We start from the raw sequence: 16,802 nt of genomic DNA on the forward strand, positions 1-16,802 counted from the left end.
AAGGAGGAAGATACATTTGATATGTTATAAATTATTGATAACCAAGCACAAAATGAAAGTGGAGAAAACAATGGAGAAAACCATGAACTGAAGATGATGATGTTTAGGCAGAGCAAATCAGAGCTCAAATGTTGGAATTTGAGAGGCAGAGGTTGAGCCATGAGTGGCCTGGTATGCTAGCCGAGACAACAGATTCCTGTAAGGATCTTTTTCTCTCCTCTCTTTCAAGTAAGCAAGGCATCTCTCAACCTCGGACTTGATGTGCAGGTACAGTTCATGAGACTTGTCCTTGTCTCTTAGTTCCACCTTCATCCCTGCAGAAACAGATTTCATCAGATTACTGTTACTTTAATTACGTACCTTGTCACTTGATGATAATTAATTAATTGCCTTCAGTTTCGATCGGCTTCCCGAAGTAATAATAAAACCGGCCTGGAAATTTTGGTAGCATCCATGGTAAGTGCATTTGTTGGTTTGCCACCTCGCCAGTTGCATCAGTCCTATATATCATCAAATCATAATGATTATAAATTAAATCACGATGTCATTAATTTGATTCGATTAAATTACGATATGATTAATGCAACAAAAGTAAAATTCGGATTTTAAATTACCTTAGTTTTATAGATCGATTGGTTACTCGTTCTATTACTTCTCTTCTCCAAGGAATCTTCATTTGGTCGTTGTAGTCTAAAATTATCTGAAAAACATCCATATAAGTAACTATGATTCATGAGAAGTTAAATTAATCAACTTAAAATTAATTAGTGATACAAAACATGATCTTAATTGCTGTACACAACGTAAAGAGATGAAGTATTTGTGCACTAATAGGAGCAGTAACCCAATGCTTCTTTTTCTCTATTTTGCTTCAACAAGGTATCAACTATACATTGTACACTCAAAATCTCCCCAAAAAGATAAAAATTTATATATAAGAATGAATGAATGAATCCATATTTATGCTTTGAGTAGGGTGAGAATTAAGCAGTTCAAATTGAAAGAATTTATTAAAATCAATTGAATTTGATTAACTTGGATTATTTTCCTAATTTTGATATTAATTGATTAACAAAGAAATCCATTCAATATTAATTGAACTCTATTTTTTCTTAGGGCTGTTTTGCGCATGTGTATCTGGTTTTGTGGTAGATTTAACAGCAGCATTGGCAATTGCATTTGGTCAATGGAGCAATTCTACAACCACATCAGCCAAGCTCTCTGGGAAAGTGCCCAGAAGCTTCATCACATGGAGGAAAAAAAATGTGCAAATTTTTTAGTTTCAATTTGTGATAAAAAGAGATCAAAACTATTTTATGCCTAACTTTTCCAATGTTTCTTCATATGGGTATTTTATAATTACGAGCAATATCGCATATAATGGTTCAAATTCAGACTGTTTTGATTGTTACTAATTACAATATTATCCGAATCTGATTATAAAGTAATTTGATATTATTTAATGGGATCTAATAATGCATAACATCTTATTATAAGATACTCATTGTCTTGTTGGGTGAAGATTACTTTACATAAATTGACCCGATGAATCAGAAATAACTTGTCAAGGGTCGAGGCTCAATATTCATATATATACTAATTAATATTGCTATGAAAAGAAGTAAAACGGGAAGAAAGTCTTGTAGCTTACTTACCTCAGCGATATCATCCTCTCCAACAACACCAAAAGGAATAATTTTGGCTCCAAATCTAGCTGCCATCCTCACAAACTCAGATTGTTCTGGCCAGAATAACTTGTATTCTTCACCCTGTTGAAAACAATGTGATGCATGCTCTCGGCAAGGAGAATTAAACTAGATTTTGTATTTCATGAACGTGCATCAAATGTTTTTTAAGATCTAAAAGATCTTAAATTTTAATTTAAAATCAATTGATAAAAAATAGAAAAGGTTTTTTTATTATATTTATATTTTAATATATTTTTAACTTAACAAAAGTGAGACCATCATTATTCTAATACTCTTCCTTGCATGTAAAAATCATAGACATGATAAGACCAAGAAATAGAGAAAATACCTACCCGTCTATCATATTTAACTTTTAAAATGAACGTCTAACTTAAAACACTTATTAGTAATTAGTTTTAAAATTGAATTTCCACACTAAAATTTAATAAAAGTGGTTACACGAGGTAAAATATATGTACCTAATTCAAACGATGGTGTCAGCATATTACCTTCCTGTGCAGGGCCTCACGTATGCCACCAGGGTACAACAAGGCATGAGATTTTGAAGACATGAGCTTGTAGAAGTTTGCTGGTGAGACAGGAACTGCACCCATTACTCTAAACACGTCAAAGTTTGATGGCTCAGGCTCAGGGGGCCTTCTGTCTTTCACTCTTACGAACATTGCTGGATGGGCTATCCCACGAACAAGAATATTTCTGTCCGTCAGAAGCTGAGCGACCAATGGAATAATTTCAATCCCCATTAACATGTGATAACCGACGAACAAGACTGGTCCCTCTGATGGAATTCCGGCAAGTCCCCTCACCACCTTCCCATCCTCTAATGTTGAAAGCATCACAGGGCCAGTAGCAGTAACAATCCATCTAGGAACAATATACACGTACTGATTACATGAAAGCCATAAAAGCTTGAATTTTGATGATGCAAGAGGCAGGTTATTCTGTCCATCTTCCAAGTTTTACATTCTGAGTTCTGACTTAATCCCTTGGGTTTTTTTTTTTTTTTTTAGTGGGGAATCATTGTTCAGGATAGTGCTAAGTTCTTTGATTCTGTGATAAATGTTAATACAATAAAAGGATCGTATGAAGATCCCTATGGCTATGACTTAAGTGGATGCACTTTATGAAGATTCAAAGGAGAAGCCTTGGTCTAGAGGGGTGAGGGAAGAAACACTTTCTTCTGGAATGATTGGCGGCTGCCAAGTGGGGGTCACTTTGGATCAAATGGGTGACAACGCAATTGCTGTAGTTTGGTATTGCCAAGAAAATTCTAAGGTATTCTGGTGTTTTGGCAAAATCGAAGAGCAGATTACCTGAAGCCCTCAGCAGAGAAATTCAACAAATGTGGCATTGAGTGAGAGACCATGCATGTGAGCCCTATAGAAGATGGTGCTGATGAGATTTTCTTGTTTCCCATTAGCAAAAGGAGACGTTTACAATCAAAAGTGCTTGGATGACTGTTAAAACAATTTTTTTGGCAAGGTGCCATGGTTCAATCTTAAGCGGCTTACAGAACTCATACTTAGGCAAGGCTTCAATTTTATGCCTGGCGATGAGAGGGAGATCGCAGACAAAGACCAACCAATGCCTAAGACACATTGAACTTCTATAGATTGGTTAACTGTTATATGAAACGAAACAATTCAAGCTTGGAATCATAAGTGTAAATGGATGTTGGAGAACTTTCTAGGATATGACCACGGGAGCTCTATCATAAAGGTGGTTTTCACTAGTGTAAACAGAATCAGGATACAGAGAAGTAATAAAATCTTTAGAAAAGTCAGCAGAATATGGCAAGAGATTATTGAAGAAATTTTCAAGGATGTGCAAATGCAATTCCCGTCAGGCATAGGGAGCTACTTTGTTGGAATGGTTGCTCAGGGAATTCCTGACATAGTTGGTATGATGGTGGACTGATGTTGCTTAAGATTCTTTTTGTGTTTGCAATAACTTTTAATTCATTTACCAAAAGGATTAGAGAATATAATTGGTACTTTCCTGACCTAAACGATTCATATATTCTTTTGAATTCACAAGGTGTTGGTGGCATGTAATCTGACACACGGTCAAGGTGCTTTCCACGGCGGTAGAAAGTAGCACCCTTGATGATTGTGACCAAATCAACACTATCTTCCTGAAAAATTTGGGGCAAAACTATTTTATATCAGAAAAGGAACTTGCAGTCTAGAAGATTACTTGATGCCTATGCAACGAGAGCGGCATACCAGGAAGAGAAAATGACCACTTTCCTCAAAAATACGAATCTCACAGTCTGGCATTGCTTTTTGAAGCCTTTGGCTTTCCTCTTGACTAGGCAACAGCTGATCTCTTCCACTATAAAGAAAAATACAGTGAATTCAACCGCACCATCATGGTAAAATTTCAAATTTAAAGTTGCAAATTTGATACAACATGTAACACTCAACTATTTAGGTATCTACTGCACAACTTCAACATGGTCTGTCAAAATTTGGGATTATGGCTTATAGACACCAGAAATATGGATTTAATGTATGAAAGATGAGGAAGTGAGGACATAGATTAATTCCTCCTTTCTTAACCATTGTTTTACAAATCAATTTCATTTTAAGAATTCCTTAGCATGCCTGTATGAAAGCAGACAATGCACTATTTTGATGTGAGTTAGATGCGTCGGATTATGCAAGAAGCTCTTAAGAAATTGCTATCTGATATGGCGCAAATTTAGGAAAATAAGAACCTGCAAAGGATCAGCATCTGAGCTTTTACAGCATGAAGGCATGAGTTGGCACATGCAGAACCAGATTTCAGCAAATCTAGCTTCCACTGAAGTGTTTCCCTAGGTAAAATATCAGCCAGAACCTGTCACCAAAGGACTATTCTCTTTCTGAATTTTGTAGCTTATTATGTGGTTATCTTCTGTATATCTAGCTCAAAAGGATGCACACTGTACTCTAGAGGAGGAGGAATGGAAGGACAATTTAAAACAGGAGCAAAGTGCTATGAGAAAAGGTATGGATCCTACCGGGAGGTATGATGACATTGTAACGAGATCTTGAGATAGCTCTCCAATAGTTTGGGACAGAGGACCTCTTTTCACAAAATTATCCATCAGCATCCTCGAAGGATCACCTAAACATCTTATTCTGTCAGGTCTAATTGGAAAAGGACAATATGCATCCCAAGAAAGTTGAAGAACATTTTCGCAAAATAACCTGTAGGTAAGCTCAGCATGTAAGAGAGATTAAGTGGGAACCGATCAGGCATAATCTCCAGTAGAGGTATTAGTGGTTGCAGCTGTGACTTACTAAAAGATGTTGCTGTGAGTTAGAAAACATGAACAAGAAAAAAAAGATCAATTAGATTCTCTATGGACTAAGCAGAGGAGCAAACTCAACTGTATCTGCAACAAAAGCTGATTTTTCTTGGAGCTAAGGCAACTTATCTTAAACATTTTCTAAATCTGAATACATATTTATCAGAATTGCAAGCTGAAATAACAGTTTATATAAATCAGGTATGGGATTGTAACTTCTGACCTGGGTTAGATAAAACAAGTACAAGATCCATCTCAGGATTCCGAGCTGCAACTGCAATGGCAAGGCATGCTCCAAGAGATTCTCCTACCAGATATATTGGCCTATTTGGTGACCTGTAGTTCTCTGACCTTACTGTTCTTTCCACAAGTTTCACTAGCTCTAAACCATAAACACAAAATCATACAGAAAAATAATGTATCTCATAACTTTTCATAGGCATTAATGGAGAAATTAACTGATGAAAACAGAGAAAAGAAAAAGGTGTACCTGTAAATGGTGTTCTATCCTTAACTGGAATATGCAAGCACCAGACATTGAACATCCTTCATTCAAAGATCATTTAAATTGGATTACTGGGATGACAGACAATTTTGTTAATCAATTAACGGCAAGGTGAAGAAAGTTTGGCCATGGCATCAAACTTTCAAAGCCAACTGCTATTTTTTTTTTTTGGTAACTTAGCTGGTTTTTACTTACTTTCCAAGCTTATGATGACGCATTACAAGCCCAAGTCCAGTGCCATCAATTCCTGAAAACTCAGTAACTTATGTTATGTTATGGATGAACAAATTAATAACTAGCAGAAGATTGCTGAGAAAAAGAATGAAACCGAACCAGGCAAAAAGAGAAGCAAAGGACAATCTGGGGAACTAGAAGAGCACTCCAAAGGAGAGAACCAACGAGGCGGGCCACCATCTGATCTGACCAACTCTTTACACTCTTCAAAGTAATCCTTCAACCCCTTTTTGCCTTCCTCCACTTCCGGCAACTCCTCCGGGTTCGCGTAAATGTTTGGTTTCACCTCAGTTTCTTCCTTCATTGCTTTCTTCTTCTTGTTCTCAAACCTTGCATCCTCTCCAAAACTCGTCGCCCCATCTATCCGCTCCGTCGAGACAGCCAAAGAAATCCCTCGACGTTTCTGTATTCCTCCGTACAAGGTGGTGCGCCGCTGAGAAAATGGAGATAAGCCGGCGGCGAGGTATGCCAGAGCTCCAATGGCCGCCATGAAAACGGAACCAATTCTCTCTCTGTCTCGCCTGCTCTGTTTGTTAATATAATGGTGGTTTTTCGATGGGTTTTAAATCACTGTTTTGTTCTGTCATGCATGACGCTAAAGTTATACAAAATTTTTATTAAAATAAATTATTTATCTTTCTTTTTTAGAGATATCCGAAAATAATTTTATTTTTCATTTCCACACTTAGGGGGCGTTCCGTAAGATGTGAGGGAAATATATATTTTATATTTAAAGGTAATTTTATTAATTTATATTATAAATAAATATATTAAAAATTATAAATTTATTCAACTTATATGTTTTGTATACTTAAAAGTAATTTTGTCAATTTATATTATATTTCTGGTAAAATATTTACAAACCAAACACTAATTCTCTCAACAAACACATTCTCTGCCAATCATTTTTTTTTATTATACTAAACACCGCAAAGTTATATACCTAGTAATCAAATTCTCAACAATTACATTTCTAATAATATACTAAATACAATCTTAACATTTTTATTTTTTATATTATAAATTTATTTTTTATGAAATTTTTATTTTTTATATTAAAAAATAAATGTTTATATTATTATTTTTTAAAAAATTTATTATAAAAATCAGAATTGAAATTTTCGTCTTAATTTCTATGAAAATTGAAAAAAGATAAATATTTAGATGTGGAAAGAGTACTCTTTAGTAGTTATTGGGTCACAATTAACAGATAATTAAGGGGTTAATTAATTAAGATGTTAAACAAGAACAAAGAACAAACTAATGCATTAGCCGGCATAAATTTATTAACATAAGCAGACCAGGCATTGCTTATAAAAAAATATTTTAAAGTCATTGAGAAAGTTTGTTTCTTTGTAATAAGCTGAAATTGTAGTTTCATTTACTTTTGATCTTTCTTATTGTTGTTTAATAATGAATAGCTTGTAAGAATAAAATATTTTAATTATTGTGCTTATTTTAATTACAAGAGCAACATGCTCTTAAAATTTATTATAAAAAATTTTACATGAAAGAGAAGGAAAAGTTGTTGAATTATGCTTACGTGCATGTATGTACATATTATTATATAAATTAGAGAAAATTATGAAAAATAACTTCTCTTAATAAAGATATTTTAAAAATAACTATCAAAATAAATTTAATTATTTTTAATTATATTTAATCCTGACTTAACAAAAATACTTTTGAAACTATTTCAAATAAATTAAACCAATCATTATAATTTTTCTTATTTGTGCTTCCGATTTCTCTCTCTCACCATCCCTTTCTTTAATTTTATCTATTTCTTTCTTCGACATTCATCTGGTATGTTTTCGATTTCTTTCTTATGTTTTTAGATTTCTCTTTCTTATGCTTTCAAGACATCAATCGATGGTTTTGATGTGCTTGGCTAGATGGCTATTTGAAGAATTTAATTTTTAAGTATTTTAGATAAAACTAAAATGGTAGATGATTGATGTTTGAAATAGGTTTTAATTGGATCAATTCAGGATCTAGACACAAATAAACTCAAGACTTTGAAAATTATAAACCTAAGTTTTCAAAGAATTTTTTTTTTTTGTTCAAATAGGTGTTTTAAATCAGAAAATTTGTATTTCGATTTATGAAAATATGTTAAAAACACTTTAATTGGGGTCAAATTGCCAAAAAAAAAATGAAGAGAGTTAAGAGGGTTTGAAGTTTTGATTTGTAGATAATAATGACATTTTAGGTATTAAAGTGTAGCAAAATATTTTTAAATATGGTGTGTATCAATAATATTTTCTCAACATAACGTGTAATAATAATATTTTTTTTAATATAGTGTAATAACTTTTTTTAACCATGACGTGTAACATGTTTTTGCTTATGACGTGTAACAATAATATTTTTTTTAAACATGACATATAACAACCTAACCATGATATGTAACATATTTTTGTATATGGCGTGTAACAACCTAACTATAACATATTTTTTATACATGGTGTGTAACAACATTATTTTTTTTAATATGGCGTGTAACAACCTAACCATGACATGTAACATGTTTTTGTACATAGCGTGTAACAATATTACTTTTTTTCAACATGGCGTGTAACAACTTAATCATAGCATATCACATGTTTTTGTATATAGTATGTAACAACTTAACCAGAACATGTAACATATTTTTGTATATGACGTGTCACATCATGATGTGTAATTTTATTAAAAATAATTTTGTTCAACTGAGTTAAAAATAGTTAAAATTATAAAAAGGGCTATTTTTGAAAATATTTTATCATTAAGGGTTATTTTTAAAAATACCTTTTATTATTATTATTATTATTATTAGTCATTTAAAACGAAATTATTATCACTCTAAATGCTTTTTTCAGATGAAAATTTTGCTTTTAACATATTTTATATTAATTTTTTAAAAAAGTTATAGTATAAATATTTAATATTTTTAATATAAAAATATAAGTATTAACGGTCTAAATATGAAAAAAAAAAGTTTCATTTTAAAACATCTTGTAAAAGAAAAAAGATTGAAAAGGTTTAATTTTTATATTTTTCGAGAAAGGAAAACAACAAGCCTCTAGAATTTTCTGTATTACATTGATGAAAATGTGTACAGATTACAATATATGTCACAAGTCTTAGAGTTCAGGACAAAGAAAAAAAAAAATACAATACAAGCATGAAATACTAATAGAAGAAGCTTTCAATGCAGAAAAAAAAATTTAAAGCTCAAAGGTAGGAATTTGAGAAGGGGAGGCTATGGAGCCAAGGCTGGCCTGGTACAACAACCTAGGCAATAAATTCCTGAAAGAGTCTGCTTTTCTTTTGTCTTGCGAGAAAGCAAGGCATTTCTCAACCTCAGACTTGACATGTAAATGCAGTTCTTGAGATTTCTCCTTGTCCCTTACTTCCAGCTTCATCCCTTCAACAGAAATTTTTTTATTGAAATTGATCTGACTTCTGCTGCGATATTTGTTTTCAGTTTTTTGACGAATAAAAGCTACCATCTTAGGAATCTATCAGTAATGACATGTATACCTACCGACCTTCAGTTTCTATTGGCTTCCCGAAGTAAAAGTAGAACTTGCCTGGAAATTTTGGGACCATCCATGGCGTATACACTTGTTGGTTTGCCACCTCTCCAGTTGCATCAGGCCTGTCATTAAAATATTATAGAAAGAAAACTCAAAGGAGGAGTTTGGTATGGGGACACATTCCAAGGCATTTAATTAGTGGGAATGGCTCTGCCATGTTCGGTAAGCAAAGATATAGTCAAGGTACATCTTTCAAGATGGAGAATTTGCATGATATCTAGTAAAATTAAACATGCCTCAATTTCATTGATAGCTCTGTCATTTCTTCTATTTGGGTCCTTTGCCATGGAATCTTTACTAGATCATTACAATCAAGAACTACCTGAAAAGAATAAGATGTTAATAATTAAACTCAAACAGGCCAGACAGAACCTGATCCTTGTTGCTGTGCGCATTTGCCAAAGATATCAGAAACCCTTCTTCAAAATTTAATATAAATATATATGAAGATTTCATGATTACCACAGCAACATCTTCCTCTCCAACAGCACCACAAGGCACGATTTTTGCTCCAAATCTAGCTGCCATTCTGACAAATTCAGATTCTTCTGGTCAGAACAATTTGTATTCTTCGCCCTGGAACATTTTTAACAGGTGAGTTTTAGCCTAAAGAACACCATGGTGCAAGCTTGTGGTGAAGAGGGATGTCTAACATCATATGGTAAAATTTACCCCTTTGAAAATTTTTCCATCGTATTGGCGTAGAGAATAATCAATCTGCCCCTTCATTACCACCTCCTTTGAATGCTTTTAATTCACCAATGGCGCTTGAAAAATAAATTTTTGTGCTAATTTTTGCCTTTTCAGCTATTAATTATTATTATTATTGTTAATTTTGTTATCAGAAGTCTGAATAAAATGAACATTGAATTGCTTTCTGAAGTGCAGATCAAGGTCCAAGTATAACCATAACAAGATCTTTACCTTCCTATGAAGAGCCTCACGCAAGCCACCAGGGTACAACAGGACAAGAGACTTTGAAGACGTAAGTCTGTAAAAGTTAGGTGCTGAGACAGGAACTGCGCCCATTATTCTAATTACGTCAAACATTGATGGATCAGCGAACCTGCTGTCTTTAACTTTAATAAACATTGATGGATCAGGGAACCTGCTGGATGTGCCAGTGCTCGCAAAAGAATGTCTCCCTCAATCATAAGTTGAGCTACAAATGGAACAACTTCGATGGCCATTAGCATGTGATAACCAACAAACAGGACTGGTCCTTCAGAAGGAATTCCAGCAAGACCTCTCACCACCTTTCCGTTCTCCAATGTTGAGAGCATCACAGGGCTAGTAGCTGTAAGGATCCATCTGGGAGAAGCATAAGTTTGAGAAGATGAAATTCAAAATTAACTGGTTTCATACAACTTAATGACTGACCAACATTCCTAGAAGGAGCAAGTGTCAGCTTACAGCTAAGTGATAAATTCTGGCCTAATTCCATGAGTTTTCTCTTTGGGGAAGAAGGGAAGGGAGAGGTTAATCCCTCAGTAATCCGTAAACAACAGATGGATCGTAGGATCACGGCTCTTTATGTGAGTGATACGCTTACTTATGTGATTCATATTTTTTTTTTAATTCAGAAGGTGTTGGTGGTGTGTAATCTGAGCCGCAGTCAAGGTGTTTTCCACGACTATAGAAGCTCGCACCCTTGATGGTCATTACCAAATCCACACCATCTTCCTGCCAATTAAGGAACACTACTACTCGGTTATCAAAATAGGAACTTCATTTTGTTATATTTCCTTTTCTTACTTTCTTTTCTGTTCTTTTTCCTTACAAGTAGCAGAATGAAACTTGCAGTCTAGATGACTACTTGATGCCTATACAGCAAGAGGCCTACCAGGAAGAGAAGATGACCGCTTTCATCAAACACACGAATCTCACATTTCGGCAGAGCATTCTGAAGTCTTTTACCCTTCCTCTTGACTAGGCAACAATTGAGCTTTTCCACTATAAGGATAAGCATAGAGAGTTTAATCGACCATTGAAGTAAGCAGCAGATGTGACAGACAAACAACATGATATTGCATTTCTGCATTTTTCAAGTTCATTTCAGCAATTCCTAAGGTCCCACTTTGCTAAGCAGAAAAATGAAAAGTAATTGAAGCTGTTGAAACTAAATGGAGCATGCCAATGACTAATGACCTGCAAAGTATCAGTGTTTGAGCTTTAACAGCATGAAGGCATGAATTTGTGGATGCAGAAGCAGTTTTCAGCATCTTTAGCTTCCATTGGAGTGTTTCTTTTGGTAAGATATCAGTCAGAACCTGTCATTTGAATCATCAATTTTCATTTTTTTCCTTTTTGAGAAATTTGAAGCACATGATTGAAAATTAACATGAACGCATGATCAATTGTTACATGTGGCAATCCAATAAGATGGCAAGATACAATTAATAACATAGCATATCAAATGTAACACTGAAAGCACAGCATATCAGATTAAGATGGCAGTGACTGAATGTAGGTGCAAGGTGCCACAATAAATTTTGACACTACTCTTCTTGGGAAGGATCTTACATGGAGGTAGGATGACATGGTAAATAGATCTTGTGATAGCCCTCCAATAGTTTGTGGCAGTTGACCTCTTTTCAACACATTATACATCAGCATCTTCAAAGGATCACCTAAACGTATGTAGCAAAATTGTAATTATCAATTTGACTAAATTTTCAGTGACTATCTCCTAGGTAACTTCATCATAATTTTTAGAAGTGATAATGATATCATGTTCTCCTATGTCTAATGGAAACAGATTCTTTGCAACTCAAGAAAGTTGAAGAACAGCTAGGTCAGCAAACCTTTCGTTATGCTCAGCATGTAAGGGAGATTAAGAGGGAACTGATCAGGAATGATTTCCAGTAAAGGCATTAGATGTTGAAGTTGTGAGTTGCTGAAAGATGTAGCTGTAGGGGAAAACAAGAAAAAGAAAAGAAATTCAGTTAGATACTATATGAAGTAAGCAAAGCAACAAAATGAATTCACCTGCAACAAAAACTGGTTTGCTGGGTGCTCAAGCAATATACCCTAAGCATTTTTAAACCAGCTGTTCCCCTAGCCACAGCAGTTTGACTCAACATTCATCAGGCAGGCGTTCAGAAAGCTGATAACCTCTTCCAATCTTTATCCTTTTTCAAAAAGGAATTATAGTCATATTTCACCTCAAAATTTTATAACCCATTTTCATACTTAAATTTAGTACTATTCATATGTAAATTAACAAGCTATCGATGTAACTTCTGACCTGGGTTAGCCAAAATAAGCACAAGATCAATCTTAGGATTCCTGGCTGCAACAGCTGACCCAAGGCATGCCCCAAGAGATTCTCCAATGATACATATTGGCGTATTTGGTGACCTGCAGCTCTCTGACCTGACCGTTCTTTCAATCATCTTCACTAGCTCTAAACCCATGAACTCAAAGTCACACAGAAACTATCTCAAAACAGCAAAGACTTATCAGCTAGGCATCAAATGAGCAAGCAGATTATCTGTAATTGGTATTCTATCATTCACTGGAATATGCAAGCACCAGATTTCGAAGATCCTTCATTCAAAGGTCATATAAAGTAGATTACTGACAGCAAGGTGAAAATTTTCCATAGCTTCAAACTTTTAAGAGGTGACAGATGACTTGGAAAATATTTGGAACTTAATTATATATATGGCTAATTGATAGGATCCTGACTAGTTTTGCTTGCTTTCCAAGCTTATGATGATGCATTATAAGTCCAAGTCCACTTCCATCAATTCCTGCAATTAAAACTCATGGTACATATAAAGTTAGTCGATGTTCAACTTGAATATATTATAAATATACAGTGTTAAATTAAGATCGACTTTATTATATTTATATGCCCAAAATACTCAAATTTAATAAAAATAAAATTTATGTTATCACTATTTTAATATATAATATTTTTTCATATGTACAGATAATAGACTTATCAGAGACAATAATAAGAGAAGTAATGTCTCTTTTGTTATCATGTTAAATTTTTAAGCTACACATTCAATTTAAAATCATTTATAGAACTCTCGTTATATTTATATGTTTAAATATCTTAATAGATATGAAATTTCTTTTATCAATTGCTACTCTAAAAGTGTTGAGTAAAGCCACCAAAGCGGTGGCTTTAGCTCCAAATTTTTATCCGGTCTCTAAATTTTTATAAGCTTTCTAATTTTATAAAAATAATATAATTAATTATATTAAAAATATACAAATATTAAGATAATTAATAAAATATCTACCTATTCTCTTATACTTAATAAATATCTATTTTTTCTTGTTTAGCTTTTTTCACATGTAAAATAACATATTCTCTTACTTTCTTAATTTTGTGCTTAATAAATTTTAATTTTTATCACTTTCCAATTCCTATGATACTATTGATTTTCCATTATTTCTGTAGTATTTAATGATCTCCAACAGCTTTTATTTTCTTAACTATTTTTTTTATTTTTAATCAATTAATGATAATATGTATTTAATAATCTCTAATAAATTTTTTTCTTATATATAAAATCAATTTTATTTTCAAATTATAATATTTAAATTCAAATTCTTCTTTCCTCATTTACTTTTAGAATAATATTAACAATTTCAATAAAAATTGTTCAGCAGAAATAAGTTTTTTAAAACTATAATTAATAAAATCTTATTTAAGATCAACAATAGATGAAGAAATATTAAATGAATCGGTTATATTTTTAATTAAAAAATAAATATTAAAAGATCTTAATTATAAAAATTTAATTAGAAAGTTTATATCTCAAAAAGTTAAAAAAACAATTTTTTAATAATTTTTTTTTTAAAAAAATTCAATTAAAATAGTGTCATTTGAATATTTAGTGTAGAGAACAAAGAATAGAGCTAGGAAAAATGAAAACGAACCAGGCAAGAAGAGTAGGAGAGGGCAACCCGGAGAAGTAGAAGTGCATTCCAAAGGAGAGAACCAGCGAGGCGGACCGCCGTCTGATTTGATCAAATCTTTGCACTCTTCAAAGTAATCCTTTAACCTCTTTTTACCTTCCTCCTCCTCCGGTAACTCTTGCGGATTTGTGTAAGTATTTGGTTTCACTTCAATTCCTTCCTTCATCGTTAATTCCTTCTTCTTTCCAATTCTTCCAATATTCTCTCCAAGCCTCGCTGCCTTCTCTATCCTCTCCGTCGACACAGCTAAACTCTGACCACGTTTGGGTATTCTCAAGCAGCATGAGGCAATGCGTCGTCATCGAGAAACCGAAGATATGCCATTGAAGCACAGAGAAGGTGTCGCCATTAAAGCGCCCTTTTGCTTAGAAAGAGCTCTGTTTCTCTTCCTCTGTTCAGCGTTATGTACAGTAAGTGCTTTCCGATCAGTTTAAGTTAGCAGCTTTATCCATATGATATATAACCTAATCTTACAATAATTTTTATTCATGTAACATATAATATAGTTAAATAATATGATTACATGACAATTGATATAACAATTAATGTTATATATCATGTAAATAAAAATTATCATATAATTATGTTATCAAATTATATTATATGTCATGTGGATAAAAAGTATTGATTAGTGTTGATGTTGATCATTATTAACTTTTTTTTAAGATTAAGAGTTTGTGTAGATACAAATTAAGGAAAAAAAAAGTTTATTTGGGAATAATAAATTGACATAATTTAAGAATTTTTTAAAAGTGTTTGAGGGTTTTTTTTAATATAATAAACCTAAAGACATTGACCGTACTTATATCAGTATATTTACAAAAGTGGTATACATGTTTTAAACTTACTTTGCAATGATTTTTTCTTACTGAAAAAAAAAAAAGAATAGTGTTGTGGAGCAATTTGTTCCTATTGCATGGAATATGCCGGCTTGATTATGTATAATTAATATTTGTTCCTCCCATATTATTTAACTGTCTGAGAAAAATATTTGAAAATAATTTTGAAGAAAGTGAAAAGTTGTTTCTTTGTACGGAACTTCTTAGTTTACGACAATATAAATTTCATTTTCTTTTATTATTTTAATCAAAGAGTATCTCTCAAATGCGTTAATATTATTTTTATATAAAAAAAATTGATAATAATGAATAAATTACTGATTTATCTAAATTTCTTTTTTAACAATTTCTGTTATGAATGTTCATGAATCTATAAGAAATTAGTTTATGATTATTTAAAGAAAAATGTATTATAGAAAAAAAAAGGAGAAAAGAAAAGAGGAATGATAAATTGAAGTACACAAGAAAATAGTATTTAAAAGTGGTTATTCACTTTATTTTTATTTATTTCAAAAAGAAATATATCCAAATATAATAATTTTTTATTTTTTTTACCCTTTTTTTCTAATTTTTCTACTTCAATGTGAAGCTAGGACAAATTATTTTCATGATATAGTTTTTTTCTCAAATATTTTCACTGATTGTTGGCCCAATTACAAAGCAAAGGCTCACAAAGGAACGTGGAGGCCCAATTATTTTGGACTAAAGAACAGGCCCAAAAGTTTTATATTATTTAAATATATATTTAAAAAATATATTATTAATTATCAATTTTTCAATTGGTTCGATTGTAAATTTCATACCAAAACCGATTGAACTAGTTGAATAAACTATCCCTGATATCAATTAATATTAAAACTCAAAAAATCAACTCGAATTAATTAAATTCAATCGATTATTTTAATTCGAACTGATTAATACTCGTCTCAACTAATCTCCTGATTTACAAGTCATAACGCGATAGCTATAATATAATTCTCTGCCAAACAAATTAATTACTCTATTTCAAAGTTAGGGAGGAAAAAAAAACAATGAAGAGCTTTAAGACTCTAAAAAGTAAAGATAACATACCCCGTGAGAGAATATCTATAACATATTTATAAAAAAATCCCTTTGGAGCTTCCTCCTCTAACTACGTGGAAGGCATAGGAAAAAAAGAAAAAGAAAAAGAGAGGTAGAAAGAGAAAGAAAATAATTAATAAAAAATGACTCGTGTACAACGTACGGATCATAATTTAATATTGATTTGTTTTAAGGTAACAAAATGAAGAGAGTGCCCTTAGAAAGGTTAATGTCAAGGTGTCAGATTTTGTTGTTGTAAACTAATTTGAGATTGGTTATTTATTTTATGATTTTCAGAATCCTTTTGGTTAAGGCTTAATTGTATACTCAATCTTCTTTTGAAGGCATAATGAATGATGGGTTACTGCCTTATCTTTTGCTTTTCATTTTTATGTTGTTCCACGCTTTGATGGAATTAAAGGGTGTTGGGTACAAACCTCAAAAGGTGGTGGAAACTAATTGAAGTCCTAGATCTCGTTTGTACAAGTTTGAAGATAGAGTTGAAATATACTACCAGTGTATAGTATTTACTATTTATTGTAGAGGAGGAAGTTGAAATGCCAATGTATAATGCAAACTGTCACCCTAGCTTAGCCATAAATGCATTGGAGGGGACCATGTTCTGTTTTCATTACTCTT

At 32.5% G+C, this 16,802-nt stretch overlaps 2 protein-coding genes and 1 pseudogene across 3 annotated transcripts; all 3 read right to left on the reverse strand.

The window, feature by feature from the left end:
• Positions 1 to 6,289, reverse strand: LOC110426867 (phytyl ester synthase 2, chloroplastic-like). Its single transcript, XM_021442183.2, has 14 exons — positions 5,843 to 6,289; positions 5,705 to 5,756; positions 5,495 to 5,550; positions 5,228 to 5,386; positions 4,904 to 5,008; positions 4,714 to 4,820; positions 4,429 to 4,550; positions 3,935 to 4,043; positions 3,713 to 3,843; positions 2,198 to 2,573; positions 1,656 to 1,769; positions 615 to 700; positions 391 to 500; positions 1 to 314 (listed from the first exon to the last, which is right to left on the reverse strand). The coding sequence occupies exons 1-14, from the start codon at positions 6,231 to 6,233 to the stop codon at positions 118 to 120; spliced, it is 2,115 nt and encodes a 704-aa protein (XP_021297858.1). The 5' UTR covers positions 6,234 to 6,289; the 3' UTR covers positions 1 to 117.
• Positions 6,290 to 8,821: 2,532 nt separating this feature from the next.
• LOC110426904 (phytyl ester synthase 1, chloroplastic-like) lies at positions 8,822 to 12,740 on the reverse strand (annotated as a pseudogene). Its single transcript, XR_016351994.1, has 8 exons — positions 12,572 to 12,740; positions 12,129 to 12,233; positions 11,848 to 11,954; positions 11,473 to 11,594; positions 11,168 to 11,277; positions 10,249 to 11,007; positions 9,787 to 9,853; positions 8,822 to 9,646 (listed from the first exon to the last, which is right to left on the reverse strand). The product of XR_016351994.1 is annotated as a phytyl ester synthase 1, chloroplastic-like (transcript).
• Positions 8,953 to 10,768, reverse strand: LOC149526423 (phytyl ester synthase 2, chloroplastic-like). The gene is made up of 6 exons (XM_089785393.1): positions 10,705 to 10,768; positions 10,433 to 10,621; positions 10,249 to 10,343; positions 9,561 to 9,646; positions 9,277 to 9,386; positions 8,953 to 9,152 (listed from the first exon to the last, which is right to left on the reverse strand). Exons 1-6 carry the CDS (start codon positions 10,766 to 10,768, stop codon positions 8,953 to 8,955), a joined length of 744 nt encoding a protein of 247 aa, XP_089641519.1.
• Positions 12,741 to 16,802: the final 4,062 nt, after the last annotated feature.

The sequence above is a fragment of the Theobroma umbraticum genome, unplaced genomic scaffold (assembly GCF_002168275.2).
Source record: "Theobroma umbraticum cultivar Fairchild unplaced genomic scaffold, ASM216827v3 scaffold_239.1, whole genome shotgun sequence".
Classification (NCBI taxonomy): domain Eukaryota; kingdom Viridiplantae; phylum Streptophyta; class Magnoliopsida; order Malvales; family Malvaceae; genus Theobroma; species Theobroma umbraticum.

Excerpts from the sequence above, each read along its gene's own strand:
- LOC110426867 (XM_021442183.2), bottom strand. The coding sequence starts at position 6,233 with ATGGCGGCCATTGGAGCTCTGGCATACCTCGCCGCCGGCTTATCTCCA. Across the intron at positions 701-1,655 it reads GAGAGGATGATATCGCTGAG|ATAATTTTAGACTACAACGA; the intron begins GTAAGTAAGCTA and ends GATGTTTTTCAG. Across the intron at positions 315-390 it reads GAAGCCGATCGAAACTGAAG|GGATGAAGGTGGAACTAAGA; the intron begins GCAATTAATTAA and ends CTGTTTCTGCAG.
- LOC149526423 (XM_089785393.1), bottom strand. The coding sequence starts at position 10,768 with ATGGAATTAGGCCAGAATTTATCACTTAGCTGTAAGCTGACACTTGCT. Across the intron at positions 10,622-10,704 it reads TGCTCCTTCTAGGAATGTTG|CTACTAGCCCTGTGATGCTC; the intron begins GTCAGTCATTAA and ends GGATCCTTACAG. Across the intron at positions 10,344-10,432 it reads AGCACTGGCACATCCAGCAG|TTCCTGTCTCAGCACCTAAC; the intron begins GTTCCCTGATCC and ends TAATGGGCGCAG.